The sequence below is a fragment of the Artemia franciscana genome, chromosome 13 (genome assembly GCF_032884065.1).
Source record: "Artemia franciscana chromosome 13, ASM3288406v1, whole genome shotgun sequence".
NCBI lineage: Eukaryota > Metazoa > Arthropoda > Branchiopoda > Anostraca > Artemiidae > Artemia > Artemia franciscana.
In genome coordinates, this window is record NC_088875.1 from 10,647,313 (window position 1) to 10,664,267 (window position 16,955).

General features: G+C 33.4%; 1 protein-coding gene across 1 annotated transcript in view; it reads right to left on the reverse strand.

Annotated features, from left to right (window-relative positions):
• The window catches only part of LOC136034504 (collagen alpha-1(I) chain-like), a 104,926-nt gene that overhangs the window by 38,717 nt on the left and 49,254 nt on the right, over nucleotides 1–16,955 (reverse strand). Inside the window, exons 8-12 of the mRNA XM_065715723.1 lie at nucleotides 14,061–14,303; nucleotides 12,784–12,966; nucleotides 6,638–6,745; nucleotides 3,654–3,809; nucleotides 322–483 (exon numbers count right to left, since the gene is read on the reverse strand). Of these exons, the coding sequence (XP_065571795.1) occupies nucleotides 322–483; nucleotides 3,654–3,809; nucleotides 6,638–6,745; nucleotides 12,784–12,966; nucleotides 14,061–14,303 (852 nt within the window). The remainder of the gene's footprint in view (nucleotides 1–321; nucleotides 484–3,653; nucleotides 3,810–6,637; nucleotides 6,746–12,783; nucleotides 12,967–14,060; nucleotides 14,304–16,955) is intronic.

Sequence of the window (16,955 nt, forward strand, 5' to 3'; positions counted from 1 at the left end):
TTTTTTTTTTTTTTTTTTTTTTTTTTTTTTTTTTTTACAAATCTCAATTTTTATAACTAAGTTTTTTTCTTTTTCTTCGTTCATTTTTTTATTTTATCGTAATTTTGATTTTGCTTTACTCATTTTCAACTTACTTTTTTTGAGTAATCTCAGTTCTTATGGGGATTTTATTGATGTTCTGGCAAATAAAAACAACACTATTCAGAACAAAAACACTTCTCCATGACATTTAAGATACTATATTAGCAGTAAACTAATAAGTAGCCCCACTATATTAACTTGTTTCTCTTTTTTGTATTATTAAAATTAAAGTCAGTTTACCTGGGGACCTGGAGGTCCACGAGATCCAGTACTTCCCTTTTCACCAAGTTCTCCTTTGGGGCCAAACCCTCCAGTTGCACCATCTTTTCCTGGAGGGCCGGGTCTTCCTTCATCTCCAGGAGTTCCTCTTGGGCCCATTGGACCTTCAGGCCCTTGTACACCCTGTGTGAAAAGAAAGATAGTTTGTGGGCTTGTATTTACGATTCCATAAAATGAAAAATCAACTTATTGTCACAATAATTAGTAATTGCATGATACTGACTCTGTATTCCTATATTCTTTGGTAGATAATTAAATAGACACAAAACTGATTTTTCATCAGATAAAGTTGGGTTTTATAAATCTCTCATTATTCTCAAAAAGTAAACGTCTACTTACGATTGGTTTCGAAGCTTCGGATTTTTGCAAGTGAACCTTGAAATATTGATAAAATACCAAGGGCATTAAAATGAAAACACTTCATAAATGAATAACTTCTATTCATAAAAATACGGACATACAAGTAACAGATGGATAATGCTATGTTGCCATTATAAAGAAGCTATGTAACATTGGCCTGAATCATTTTCAAAACAGCTATCATGTCTGTGTCTGTATTTCCTATACAGTTTTTTTCTTTTCCTTCTTCATTTTCTTACTTCCAGCATTGTTCATCTTTTATTTTTTTTTGTATCTCTTAGTCGTTAGTCTAGTTTGCTCTTTTCATTTTTGCTGTTGATAAATATTTCCAAACTTACAAGCCAAAATACCCAAACATTTTTGAAGTTTACTTTGTACTGTCCTGTTTATACTTTGTACTGTTTAGAGTTTTAAGTGTCGCTTGCTCTTACATTCCCATAGACTCATTTTAATTACAACAATATTAAGCATATTAGACATTTAAGTATAATTCAAAGTGAAGAAAGTTTTACAAGAATAAGGGGCTTGTAGAATATCTTTCATTTGGGGTCAAATTTTCAAATCTGGTAACACAAGATGCGTAAGTACATAAAAACCCTGCGTTTCCAAGGACACTTGATTATCTTTTGCCAATAACAAGTTACCAATTACCAGTAATCAGTAGTTATTTAAATTTCCCCATAGCAAAATATAAACCTTTTCCAAATATACTTGTAGTTTTTATCTTTCTAAAAAGTCCCTAAGAGTTTCAGCTGTTGTTAATGATTCATATGTTCGGTAAATAAAGAATAAATAAATAAAAAGCCTCTTGAACTAAAAATTCAATAGTAACTGTAGTAAAAAATACTTTATTTACTTTAATAAAGCAATTTAATGGTATAATAAAATAAAAAAGGTTGAGAAATTAAAAAAAAACAGTGTATAAGTTTGAATGTTCTTTGTATAACACCATTTAAGATTGTTTTTTGCCAATAACCTGGAATCAGTTACCATTAGCGATTTAAATCTACCGAATGTTTGCCAGTTGATGATTTGTTTTTCCCACTGACTGGCAAGTAAAAAACGCCTTGTCGTCAATACTTTGTACAATTTTTACCCTGAATAGTAACAACTGCGACCGAGTTGTGACTAAAATGTTTTTTTTTTGAAAAATTAAGAAAACAGTATATAAGTTTGAATGCTATTTATATAGAACTATTTAAGATTGATTTTTTTGCCATTAACCTAGAATCAGTTACTATTAGTCATATAAATCTACCGAATGATTGCCAGTTGGTGATATGTTGTTCCTACTGACTGGCAAGTAAAAAAATCCTTATCGTCAATACTTTGTACAATTTTAACCCTGAATAGTAACAACTGTGATCGAGCTGTGACTAAATATTTTTTTTTTCAAAAATTAAAAAACAGTATATATGTTTGAATGTTCTTTATATAGCACTATTTAAGATTGTTTTTTTTTTGTCATTAACCTAGAATCAGTTACCATTCGTCATATAAATCTACCGAATGTTTGCCAATTGGTGATTTGTTGTTCCCACTGACTGGCAAGTAAAAAACGCCTTATCGTCAATACTTTGTACAATTTTAACCCTGAATAGTAACAACTGTGATCGAGCTGTGACTAAATATTTTTTTTTTCAAAAATTAAAAAACAGTATATATGTTTGAATGTTCTTTATATAGCACTATTTAAGATTGTTTTTTTTTGTCATTAACCTAGAATCAGTTACCATTCGTCATATAAATCTACCGAATGTTTGCCAATTGGTGATTTGTTGTTCCCACTGACTGACAAGTAAAAAAATCCTTATCGTCAATACTTTGTACAATTTTAACCCTGAATAGTAACAACTGTGATCGAGCTGTGACTAAATATTTTTTTTTTCAAAAATTAAAAAACAGTATATATGTTTGAATGTTCTTTATATAGCACTATTTAAGATTGTTTTTTTTGTCATTAACCTAGAATCAGTTACCATTCGTCATATAAATCTACCGAATGTTTGCCAATTGGTGATTTGTTGTTCCCACTGACTGGCAAGTAAAAAACGCCTTATCGTCAATACTTTGTACAATTTTAACCCTGAATAGTAACAACTGTGATCGAGCTGTGACTAAATATTTTTTTTTTTCAAAAATTAAAAAACAGTATATATGTTTGAATGTTCTTTATATAGCACTATTTAAGATTGTTTTTTTTTGTCATTAACCTAGAATCAGTTACCATTCGTCATATAAATCTACCGAATGTTTGCCAATTGGTGATTTGTTGTTCCCACTGACTGGCAAGTAAAAAAAATCCTTATCGTCAATACTTTGTACAATTTTAACCCTGAATAGTAACAACTGTGATCGAGCTGTGACTAAATATTTTTTTTTTCAAAAATTAAAAAACAGTATATATGTTAGAATGTTCTTTATATAGCACTATTTAAGATTGTTTTTTTTTTTTCATTAACCTAGAATCAGTTACCATTCGTCATATAAATCTACCGAATGTTTGCCAATTGGTGATGTGTTGTTCCCACTGACTGGCAAGTAAAAAAATCCTTATCGTCAATACTTTGTACAATTTTAACCCTGAATAGTAACAACTGTGATCGAGCTGTGACTAAATATTTTTTTTTTTCAAAAATTAAAAAACAGTATAACAGAACAGTAGTTCTTGTGATGGCTAAACTTTTTTTCATCTGGAGTGGAGCTGTGTGTGGAGATTTATGTGCGATCTATGTGATGTTAATTTGCATGTAGGCATCATTGTTAAGGCGAGGACCTTTAGTTTGATTTGATTGGAGCCGCTACCAAATCAGACATCTCTGTTAGCATTTTAGGTCTGGGTTCGTTATCTGAATTTTCTAGTAGAAAAAGGGAGAAAAAAACCTAAATCGTAATTTCTGTTCATATTTATAATTCAACGTATTTTAACTTACCGGCTCTCCTCTTTGTCCAGGAAGGCCTACAGGTCCAGGAGGACCTTGAACAGTTGCTACATTTCCTGGTGGTCCTTGTTGTCCTCTCGTCCCTGGTTGTCCAGGAATACCGGGACTGCCTCTTTCTCCTTTTAGACCTGGCTGTCCAGGCTCACCCTATAATTTAGACAAAATAGTATAACAGATATTTTATAAGTAGCCAAAAGAAAAAAAAAGATTAGAACCCATTAAATTAACCATTTCATATCCACTGCTATAGAAAAGTTCAGCTAAAACTTAGCAGGTGGTCTGCAAAGTATGCTTTAAAATTCAGCAGAATCTTGAAACTTGAACTATGAACAGAGAACTATGAACTTGAAACAGAACTATGAAGATAGTGAGGAACACTAATTTTGCTGACTTAGATCTGTGATTTGTTTTGACTAATTCTATGCCTCTGGGTACAAAAAACGTTAGTCTTTACCTATATTACGAAATTTTAAGCTACCAGATACCCGACGAATATCTATAAAAAAAACCTAAATGTATATTTAAACAAAAGTAAAGAGAAACTTACCAAACAAAGTGTTTACAAAAAATAGCTTTATTCGTATGAAAGGTTATATATATAGTCACTGCATACTAAATTTCAATTACACTAATAGTAAAGTTCTGTTTTGCCAAACGGTATGCAAACATATTAAGGTAAATATTTTGGCTTGTTTTATTCTATCAATCGTATGCAAACATACTAAACATATTAAGGTATTAAGATATAAACATATTAAGGTAAATATTTTGGCTTATATTCTTGAGTTTTTAATCTATAAAATTTTTGATTCATGCCCCAACAATAGTCCTTCGATTTCACCACAGCCGAGATTGACCATAAATATAAATTTCAGTTTTAACCAAAATATTAGTTTAAGAATTAAAATATTAACTAATATAAAAATATTAACTAGTATTTGAATTAATTAATGAGCTATAATTACTAAGCAAGTTATAAATTAGCCCCTATTTGTAGACAAGTTATCTTAGACCTTCAGTCTTTCAAAGACTTTGTAAGACCTTAGATTCGGTATTAGGGGCAGTTGCCCACAATAATTTGGAGAAAATAACTTAAATAGCCCATACCTCTAGACTATCCGGATATGGACCCCTCTTGCCCCCCCCCCTACCCAGTAAAAATGCTGGAGCAAGAATTCATTGAAAATTCTTGCTTCATGCTCAAACAATAGTCGGTTACACCTCGTCACCCATTACCTTTAACAAATTAAGTTCTATACGTACTAACCGTTTCTAGAATTCCTTTGTAACAAAATAACTTATTCAATAAAATTTCTTTTATGTGAATTTTCTCTTTGTTTCTTTCTTTCCTTTTAAAAAAATGAAGGATACGGTATTTTCAAACACTTTTTTTTCAGTTTCTGAGTAACAAAACAGATATTGCAAAAACTGTGTGTGGGTGGTTGTTTTAGCATTGCTTTCCTGTTGCGTCCTGTCACAACTTAGATACCAATACAGTTATGAAAACAGTCATGAAAACTATTTCTAAAACACAGTGCGCGGTAGCAATGCTAGCGGCTGGAGACAGGAAACAGGCAGCACAGCTGAGATAACCAATATTGGTATCTAAGCTGGGTAAGCAACAAAACGAAATTGTGCTTCCACCTATGGTTTTGTAGTATGATCTACGCGTCGGAGCGCGGGCATGGAGGAGGCACCAAGTTCAGAGCTCTCTACCAAAGCTTCTCATGGGCAAGATAGGGGTTTTCATAACTGTATGTTGGTATCTAAGCTGTGCATCCTATTACTCTTGATATTGTAACTCCATAACCTTCAAATCTTTTACTCACCTTTTTGTCACTGATTGCACCAAAAATTTCTGAAAGTTAACAGGATGGTTTTGTAAAAAAAAAAATGATGTTTGACATTTTTTCATATATTTTCCGCAATAAACCTTTTTTTTTTAATTTACCACCATCAAGTAAAAATTTCAGGATAACAGATTGGTAATCTGTGATAACTTTCCTAGAGAGGGGAGTTTAAGGTTCGGAAAGTTTGTTTTTGTCTGTGAGGAGCCATATTTTACCGAATGTTGCAAAACAGTCTCACTAATTGTCAATTTTGGGTCTTGCACCTAGTATGGATGGGGCGGGGGGATTGAGAACTCAGCCTCATAAACTCTCTGATAGGCTGTTTTACTGCTAGCTATACTTTTCATCGGGATATTTTTATGGATATATTGCAATGTATTTATATTCTTTTACAAACGAAATGAATTGAATATGGCAAATATTCTTTCTTTTTTCTTTCTTAATCGTTCGCAATTTCAAAAGTCCCCTTTAAGGTTAGAAAAAAATCAAACTGGATAGAAGGTCGCAAAAAATTCTTAAAGCCTTAAAGCTGAATATTTTACCTATAAAATAAGAAAACAAACCTATTTTTGTTTTGATTAATCAAGCATCAAAATATATTGAACTGGATGTTATTTATAAGAGTGTTCTATGAAGATTAAAAGGGGCATGGGACTTGGTACACACGCATGAGTTTCTGTCATAGACAAAGGTGAATTTCCAGAGGGAATTAAAATTAGATTAAAAAAAATAAGAAAACAGGTAAATTACTTGAAAATAATAGGCTAGATATCCTTGGAAGCAAGGCATCAATGAGCCTCCTCCTCCTGCGTGCGTTGAGAAACAGCACAAAGTTATAAGATACGTATTTTAGTCGTAATTAATATCAAATAGCAATTATATTTTCACCTTCTAGTATATAGTAAGTGATCCCACTTATAGCACTTAAGTACCGTATATGGTACTTCAAATGGGTCATAGCAAATGACAAAAGAAAAAAAAATGAAAGTTGAAAGAAAAAGAGCAAAAAGTAAAAGGAAAAAAAGAAAAACTTTCCGATTAATCTTCAGGATCAGCATGATCGTGGCACCATTTTGGGTAAAAATTCTAGATCACTCTATGCCAACAAATTACAATCATACTTACATTTTCTCCTGAATTTCCTTTCGATCCTGGTTCGCCTCTAACGCCTTGTGGGCCGGTGGCACCAACTGGTCCCCGGGCACCTTGCAGACCTGGAAGCCCTTGAAGGCCCTGTAAATATTTTTTTTTTAGAAACAGCTTTTAAAATATCATAAATGGTCGCTAAATCATGTTCGTAACAGAGTCATGACACCACTTTCAAACATACAAGGTCAAGTTCCATATGTGTCACAACAATCGAAACAAATGCTGATACACCCAAAGCACATATTTTAAGCCAAAAATTGGTCTCAATGACTATGTAAAATTTAAAAACATCTCCATTTTTAGTCCATCAAAAAGTTGCGCTGCGAAAACATCTCCATTTTTAGGTCATCAAAAAGTTGTGCTTTGAAAACATCTCATTTTTAGTCGATCGGAATATTGCGCTGTGAAAACATCTCCATTTTTAGTTCATCAAAAAGTTGTGCTTTGAAAACATCTCCATTTTTAGTCCATCAAAAAGTCGCGCTTTGAAAACATTTCCATTTTTAGTCCATCAAAAAGTTGCGCTGTGAAAACATCTCCATTTCCACTCCATTAAAATAGTTGGCTATAACAAATATTTCCATAATTCCCAAAAACTTAAGCAACGGAGGAAAACATATTCAAGAATTTTTAATTTCAAACGCATTTTGGCGGCGGTCCGGTTCCATCAGATTTTGACAGGGCCATAAAATGGTTTGTGGATATTGTCTATTTGCAAACTTTGCTGAGCAAAACGAGCATGTCGCTCTGCCACTTATTTTTATATTTAGTATGTTAGGCATGTATGATTGAAAAATAAATTGCTGTCGCTTTAAAAATGTTCAAGATTTGTATCAGCAAAATAAGCAAGGTTTTTTTAGCTGGAAGTTCAGAAGAAGCAACATTAAAACCAAAACAAAAATAAATTATTCCGCAAAGGAGGGAATCTTATCCCTCACTCTTTACGCTTCTCATTCAAATGGGACAGGCCTTGTGTTTCAGGAGTCTTTCTTAAGAAATTAGGACAAAAAAACAACTTTAACGAGCAAGGGACGAGAGAGGGGAAACACCCCTCATATACAGAATAATTCCTGTTCATTTTAAGTTCTAATATTGTTTTTTACTTTTGGTTGAAAAAAAAACTTATTTAATTTCTGACTGTTTTGAATCATCGAAATTAAACATACATTCATGATCTTTTGACAAAAAGAAAATACAAAACGTTCCATTTCAAACAGTTAGTGGAAACAAAATTTTTAAGGAAATGAAACTATCAAACAGTTCGTGGTAACGAACTGTAGTAAGGAGCGATCCGGCTCAATAGTAATCAAAACTCTAAAAAATTGAATTTTGATATCAATAGCTACATCAAAAGAATCGCATTTTAATGCTGATTTTAAATATATAAGTTTCATCAAGTTTAGTCTTACTCATCAAAAGTTACGAGCCTGGGAAAATTTTTCTTATTTAGGAAAATAGGGGGAAATACCCCCTAAAAGTCGCAGGATCTTAACGAAAATGACACCTTCAGATTCAGCGTATCAGAGAACCCTACTGTAGAAGTTTCAAGCTCCTATCTTCAAAAAATGTGGAATTTTGTATTTTTTGCCAGAAGACAAATCACGGGTGCGTGTTTATTTGTTTTTTTTTTGTTTTTGTTTTTTTTTTTTCCCAGGGGTCATCGTATCGACCAAGTGGTCCTAGAATGTCGCAAGAGGGCTCATTATAACGGAAATAAAAAGTTCTAGTGCTCTTTTTAAGTGACCAAAAAAATTGGAGGGCACCTAGGCCCCCTCCCACGCTCATTTTTTTCCCAAAGTCAACGGATCAAAATTTTGAGATAGCCATTTAGTTCAGCATAGTCGAAACCATAATAACTATGTCTTTGGGGATGACTTACTCCCCCACAGACTCTGGGGGAGGGGCTGCAAGTTACAAACTTCGACCAGTGTTTACATATAATAATGGTTATTGGGAAGTGTACAGACGTTTTCAGGGGGATTTTTTTGGTTTTGGGGGTAGGGTTGAGGGGAGGGGGCTATGTGGGAGGATCTTTCCTTGGAGAAATATGTCATGGTGGAAGAAAAATTCAATGAAAAGGGCGCAGGACGAATCTGGTCACGTTAGAAAAAAAAAACGTCAAATTCAGAGCTTAATATACAATGCTGGGTGTTTGGAGCCTCTCTATTATGGAGTATAATTTGAAAATAACACAACTATACGAGCGATAAAACATATATACCACAACCATAACTCGAAACTGCTAACACGAAAGAACTGCTAAGAGATAACACAACTATAAAGCGAAAACAGGTGAAAACTAACGGGAAAATAAACGAACTAAGAGGTGGAAGGGGCCCAGAGAAAAAATATAATCCTTTTCCAATTTTGAGCCTAACTTCCGCAAAGGAGTAATAATGTCAGAAGCCCCGAAATACCGAATTATTTTCTTTTTCCTATAAGACCGGGGTAAATGAAACAGAAACTTACAATAGCGGAAATATAATATACACAATTCAGCCAGATCTTGTCTTTTTTTCAGGATAGGTGAAATACCAGATAGGAAAAGTATTGAATGGTCGCAAAATCTGGTGTATAGCAATGCAAGCGCTTTTCGATAATAATGACCACGATTAGCTACTATTTTACCATAACCCGCTTTAAGTTTTCTTTAATATGCCGTACAATATTGATCCTAGAAGCTAGTAGATTCCAATAAATATGAATGCTTGACCGCCGCAAATCAGAGACACAATGGATGGAGAAGTTAGAACGCGGATTTCAAATGGGCATAGACTTTGCATTAAAGACTAGGTACTCACACTTATCAATATTCAATGACAGACCAACAGTTTTGAAATAGATGATACGGAATTCGAGAGGCTAGATCTAGAAGTATATCATCCGCATATGCAATACAAGAGACATTTACCAAATTACAAAAAAGAAAGGGCATAATTTTGTATAACACACTGCGGATACAAATACTGAAAAGATACGGTGAAAGAACACCACCTTGACGCACTTCCAAGCGGGTTGGAATATTCCCATAACAACTAGAGTGAAATTTAACCGAATATGGGAATCAAACAGTTTGTGGTAACGAACTGTAGTAAGGAGCGACCCGGCTCAATAATAAACGGAACTCTAAAAAACGGAATTTCGATGCTAAGAGATATATCAAAAGAACCAGATTTTTATTCTGATTTTAAATATATACGTTTCATCAAATTTAGTCTTTGTTATCAAAAGTTACGAGCCTGAGAAAATTTGCCTTATTTTGGAAAATAGGGGGTAACACCCCCCAAAAAGTCATAGGATCTTAACGAAAATCGCACCATCGCATTCAGCGTATCAGAGAACCCTATAGAAATAATTTCAAGGTCCAATCTACAAAAATATGGAATTTCGTATTTTTTGCCATAAGACAAATCACGGGTGCGTGTTTATTTGTTTTTGTTTTTTGTTTTTTTCCCCAGGGTCATCGTATCGACCAAGTGGTCCTAAAGTATTGTAAGAGGGCTCATTTTAACGGAAATAAAAAGTTCTAGTGCCCTTTTTAAGTGACAAACAAAATAGGAGGGCACTTAGGCCCCCTCCCACGCTCATTTTTTTTCCCAAAGTCAACGGATCAAAATTGAGATAGCCATTTTGTTCCGCATAGTCGAAAACCATAATAACTATGTCTTTGGGGATGACTTACCCCCCACAGTCCCTGGGGGAGGGGCTGCAAGTTACAAACTTTGACCAATGTTTACATACAGTAATAGTTACTGGGAATTGTACCGATGTTATCAAGGGGATTTTTTTGGTTTGGGGGTGGGGTTCAGGGGAGGGGGCTATATGGGAGGATCTTTCCTTGGAGGAATATTTCATGGGGGAAGAGGAAATCAATGAAAAGGGCGCAGGACTTTCTAGCATTACTATAAAAAAAACAATGAAAATATAAACATGAAAAAGTTTTTTCAATTGAAAGTAAGGAGAAGCATTAAAACTTAAAACAAACAGAGATTATTACGCATATGAGGGGTTCTAAAAATACTTTAGCATAAAGAGCGAGGTATTTAGGAGGAGATAAATACTTCGCTCTTTATGCTAAAAAATTTTTAAGTAATTTCAACTATATATTCTACGGCCTTTCTGATTCAGGGGTCATTCTTAAAGGATTGGGACAAAACAAAATTTAGTGTGAAGAGCAAGGTATTAACGAGGGGACCAACCCTCTCATATATATAATCAAAAATATAAGAATATAAAAGTTTGTTACGTAAGTTAATTCTTAAGTTACGTATTTTGTTTACTAATAAAAACGTTCGTTAAAAATTAAAAGGTCTAGTTGCCTTTTTAAGTAACCGAAAAATTGGAGGGCAACTAGGCCTCCTTCCCCACCCCTTTTTTATTAAAATCGTCTCATCAAAACTAAGAGAAAGCCATTTAGCCAAAAAAAGAATTAATATGCAAATTTCATTTTAATAATTTATGTACGGAGAGCCAAAATCAGACACGCATTAATTCAAAAACTTTCAGAAATTAAATAAAAAAAACAAGTTTTTTGAAATGAAAGTAAGGAGCGACCTTAAAACTTAAAACGAACAGAAATTACTCCGTATATGAAAGGGGCTTTTCCTCCTCGACACCCCGCTCCTTGCGCTAAAGTTTGATTCTTTCTCGCAACTCTACTTTTTAAAACAATAAAAAACTTTAGCATAAGGAGCGGGGTGTCGAGGAGGAAAAGCCCCTTTCGTATACGGAGTAGTTTCTGTTCGTTTTAAGTTTTAATGTCGCTCCTTACTTTCATTTCAAAAAACTTGTTTTTTTATTCAATTTTACAGGGACAGGTTTAAGGAACAGAAACAAACTACTATGGAGCAATTAGGCCCAATAGTAGTTCAAAACTCTAAAAAACATAATTCTGTTAACAATAATACATCAAAAGAATTGATTTTAAATGCTGATTAAATGAAAAAAAAATTAACTGAAAGTGCATGAAAGGTGCTATCCCCTCCTCAACGTCCCACTCTTTACACTAAAGCTTTTTATTATTTCAAAAAGTAGAATTGTGAGAAAAAGTCAAACTTCTTAAAGGCACGTTGAGGAGGGGACAGCCCCTTTCAAATACGAAATAATTTCAGTTCGTTTTAAGTTCTAAAGTCACTCCTCAGTTTAATTTTTTTTATCTCATTTCTGAACATTTTTAAATCAATGCAGGTTTTGATTTTGGCTCACTCTACGTGAATAATTAAAAGGAAATTTACATTTTAATTTCACATTTTTTTGGCTAAATGAGTTTCTCAAAATTTTGATCGGAAGATTTTCAAAAAAAAGGGGTGAGGGAGGGGGCCTATTTGCCCTCCAATTTTTTGACTACTTAAAAAGGCCCTAGAACCTTTAATTTTGTTTACGCAGGTTTTTATTAGTAATAAATATACGTAACTTACGAATTAATTTATGTTCTGAAACTACTAAAAATACTTTAGCGTAAGGAGCGAGGTATTGAGAAGGAAACAAACCATTTCATATACTTAGTAACTTCTGTTCGTTTTAAATTTTAATGTTTCTCCTTACTATCAGTTGAAAAAACTTGTTTTTTATTTAATTTCTCATTGTTTATTTAAATAATGCTGGAAAATCCAGCACCCTCTTCATGGAAATAATTTTCCACATGATAAACTCCTTCATGGAAAGATCCTCCCCCGTAAACTTTTCATGGGTAAGACTAAACTTGATGAAACTTATCCATATAAAATCGGCATTATAATCCGATTCTTTGATCTATCTATTGGTATCAAAATTCCGTAACCACAAGAACAGTTAGATTCCAAATATATATAACTCATCAAGTCTTACTCGTCAAAAGCTAGAGCCTGAAAAAATTTGCCTGTTTCCGAATAAGCGGGGAACATCCCCAGAAGGTCAAGCATTCTTAGTGAAAATCACATCGTTATAAGTGACTCTATTTTAAGGGTATTCACAAATTCCTGTGTTTTCCCTTTGCTTCAGTATTATCGGTGGAAGTTTTTCCATTCCCTCCAAAATTTCACAATGGTGCAGACTTGCCTTTCTTTGTTCACAAGTCTTTGTTTAACAAAAAGACTGACAAAAAAGCAAAAAATTTCAACACTTATCTAAAATAGATAACTCACCGTAAGTCCTTGGTCACCTTTCTGTCCCGGTGGGCCTGAAAGACCAGCTGACCCAGGAATTCCGGGATCTCCCTTTTGTCCTGGAAGTCCTCTTTCACCAGGATACCCCCTTGGACCATCGTTTCCAGGAGCTCCCTGAGGGCAAGCCACGGTACACGGAGGCTGAATTTGCTCCTGAGCAGGCTGAAATATTATTGAATAAGTAAAGTAAAGTATTATTGAATAAGTATAAGTGGTACTAATGAAACATGAAAAATGACTGCTGAAAAACTGGCGAAAAACTGACATTTGTTGGCTATTGAAAATTACAAAGTGGAAAATATAGCATGATCATATTGTGTGAGTTTGCCTATCGACTTCTCACAAATTTTGACACGTAATTAATTCCCTAGATTGTAATAATCTTGCTAAAACAGAATTGTTTTTCTTTGAATCCAGTACGATTCTAATTGTAAAATATTAAAAAGCAAAATATGGTCTTGGCTAGAATTATGCCAGGGGCATCAATTGAAGGGTGGGGGGGGTGACAGGGAAGTTATTTGCCCTTCTAATTTTTTTTGTACCTTCCCCATAAATTTTTGAAAAACACCTTTTTGGGAGTATTTTCATTGACGCCGCTTAATTATTATTGCTCATTTTGAAATCAATGACACTTTTCGAAACATGCTTATAAAGATCTAGAGCAGCATGGAATAGGAATTGTAACTTTCATTTTATCCCAGATTATGAAGAAAACCCTTTATTGCCTATTTCCTTCAACTTTCTAGGAAAAGACTTTTTGTTGGTAAAATATAGAATTACTATAGTTTCTTTTTCCTTTATCATGATTAAAAAGTTGGAATTAATTAATTTCATTGAAACTTAATTGGATTAATTAAATTAGTTTCGAAAGTAAAAAAGTTCAAAATAGGGATAATATCTTTTTATTGACAGTGAATAGATATAAAATTATTTAACTTGATATTTCGAACACATATACAGTGTTCATCATCAGCAGTAAAACTTTTACTGCTGATGATGAACACTGTATATGTGTTCGAAATATCCAGTTAAATAATTTTATATCTATTCATTGTCAATAAAAAGGTATCATCCCTATTTTGAACTGTTTTACTTTCGTCATGGAAAGGCAGTGTGGTCTTCGAAGTTATTTAAATTAGTTTCTTAATTTAATTTAAAAATAAGCGATATCTAAATTAGATATTAAATTAGACAAACAGTTAAATAATTAATTTCTCAGTTAATAGATTAAATTAGACTGTTTTCAAAGATCTTACCGGCAGCTCCTCACAGGTCTCACGTTCAGGTCTAGTGGGGTCACAACTCATCACCATCCATTGGAGTTCTATTGGTATTGTTCTTGGTTGTCCGGCCACTTTAGCAATTGATATTTCTCCATTGGTGTCAATAGGGCCTCTTATATCCAGCTGAACTTCGCTAGCAAATTCGCAGTCGGTAAATAAGACAACGCGCTCTCTGTGCACGCCAAAGTGTATTTTATGCCATCTATCATCAAATATCTATAAAATAATACATCTTAGTGCATATCCGTAACACTCAAACAATGACTAATTTGAAAAAAATTACTTAATGCTATACAACAGTTACCAGTTTCCTGTAGTACTTTAACAATTAGAGTCAGTAGGGTTTTAAATACTCACAAGAGAGCATATGTTTTTTACGCCAGTAAGCGAGTATTCCTAGTTATGGAGATTGCACACTGACAGTTTATTTTATAAAGAGGTGATTACTTTTAATGAATATTTCAGCAATGACTGGGGGATTTATTTGTCTTTCGGTTAGGGGATTGAAATGAGACTTTTAGGAAACGTTTTTCTTTGGGCGGGGGTGAAACTCCACATCCTATTTTAGGGGAAGGGTGTTAAGAAACTTAACAACCTATTGTTTTCAGTCCTCCCAAATGAGCAGACGCCATGGGCTTCTTATCTTTTCCTTATGTATGGGCAAACAGTCTCTTCTGCCAGATAGGAAATTATAATTGGGCAATAGCCGGCTCAAAAGTTGACTGACTTGAATCAAATGTTGCCATTAATCTTCCGTATCTCATCAGACGCTTTTCTCTTTTAAGATAAAATTAAATTAAAAAAAAAACAAGTTTTTAAACTGAAAGTAAGGAGCGACATTAAAACTTAAAACGAACAGAAATTATTCCGTATATCAAAGGGGCTGTCCCATCCTCAACGCTAAAGTTTGACTCTTTCTCACAATTCTACTTTATAGGACAACAAAAAACTTTAGCGTAAAGACCGGGGCGTTGAGAGGGGGACAGTCCCTTTCTAAAACGGAATAATTTCTGTTTTAATGTCGCTCCTTATTTTCAGTTAAAAAAAAATGCTTTTTCTCTTATTTAATTTCTGAACCTTTTTGAATTAATGCAGTTTTGAATTTGGCTCACCGTACATGAATAATCAAAACGAAATTTGCATATCAGTTTTACTTTTTGTAAACTAATAATAACCTTACAATAAACTAAGTTTGATTTTTGTTTGAGTTGTTGAAGAATGATTCCCGAATCACAAAGTCTATTTAATTAGAATAATAACCTCTTTTAAAAGTTAAAAAAAAGAATCTATAGCGTTAGAACGAGATACTGAGGAGAGGGAACCCATCTCATATACTTAATATTTTCTGGTCGTTTTAAGTTTTAATGTTGCTTTGTACTTTCAGTTGAAAAAAAACTTGTTTTTCATTTAATTACTTATGGTTTTTTAAATAATGCCGGGCAATCCAGCTCCTCCTCCATGGAAAATTCCCTTCCCCCACGAGAAATGTCTCAATGGAAAGATTCTCCCACGTCACTTAAATTAGTGATATTTGCGAAACTAATTTTGTAAGGCATAGTAACAAAACGGCCAAATAGGTCGAAACTATTTTTATGAAAATGAGAGTCACAAGCTGAGGAATTCTCAAATGTTTGAAATGAATGAAAGAAAAGATCTTTAAAAGATATACGTTATAATTTATTTTCGTCTTAAGTTTAAATGTTATTCCTTACTCTCAGTTGGCAAAAAAAAATTGTTTTTTTATTTAATTACAACCACAAATCGAAGACAGACAATATCTTTGGGTATCACATAAAAATCATAGTTATGCAGCTGCTTTAGATAAAATTAAATAAAAAAAAACTAATTTTTTTAGCTGAAAGTAAGGAGCGACATTAAAACTTAAAACGAACAGAAATTACTCCGTATGTAAAATGGGTTGTCCCCTCCGCAATCCCTCGCTCTTTACGCTAAAGCTTTTAATTGTTTTAAAAAGTAGAATTGTGGCAAAGAGTCAAACTTTAGCGTAAAGAGCGAGGGATTGCGGAGGGGACAACCCATTTTATATACGGAGTAATTTCTGTTCGTTTTAAGTTTTAATGTCGCTCCTTACTTTCAGCTAAAAAAAATAGTTTTTTTTATTTAATTTCTGAACATTTTTGAATTAATGCATGTTTGGTTTTGGCTCTCCGCACATAAATTATTAAAATAAAAAATTTGTATATTAATTCTTTTTTGGGCTAAATAGCTTTCTCTTAGTTTTAATCAGACGATTTTGAGAAATAAGGGGTGGAGAAGGAGGCCTAGTTGCCCTCCAATTTTTCGGTTGCTTAAAAAGGCAACTAGAACTTTTAATTTTTAACGAACGTTTTTATTAGTAAAAAATATACGTAACTTATAAATTAGCAAATTACGTAACAAACTTTCATAATCTTATATTTTTATTATGTATACAAGGGGGTTTGTATCCTCGTTAATACCTCGCTCTTTACACTAAATCTTAAGCTTTGTCCCAATTCTTTAAGAATGACCCCTGAATCAGAAAGGCCGTAGAATAAATAGTTGAAATTACTAAAAATACTTTAGCATAAAGAGCGAGGTATTTATCTCCTCCTAAATACCTCGCTCTTTATGCTAAAGTATTTTTAGAACCCCTCATATGCGTAATAATCTCTGTTCGTTTTAAGTTTCAATGCTACTCCTTCCTTTCGTTTGAAAAAACGTTTTCATGTTTATTTTTCATTGTTTTCTTATAATAATGCTAGAAAATCATGCGCCCTTTTCCTTGAATTTTTCTTCCCCCATGACAGATTCCTCCAAGGAAAGATCCTCAAACATAGCCCCCTCCCCTCAGCCCCACCCCCAAAGAAAATAAAATCCCCCTGAAAA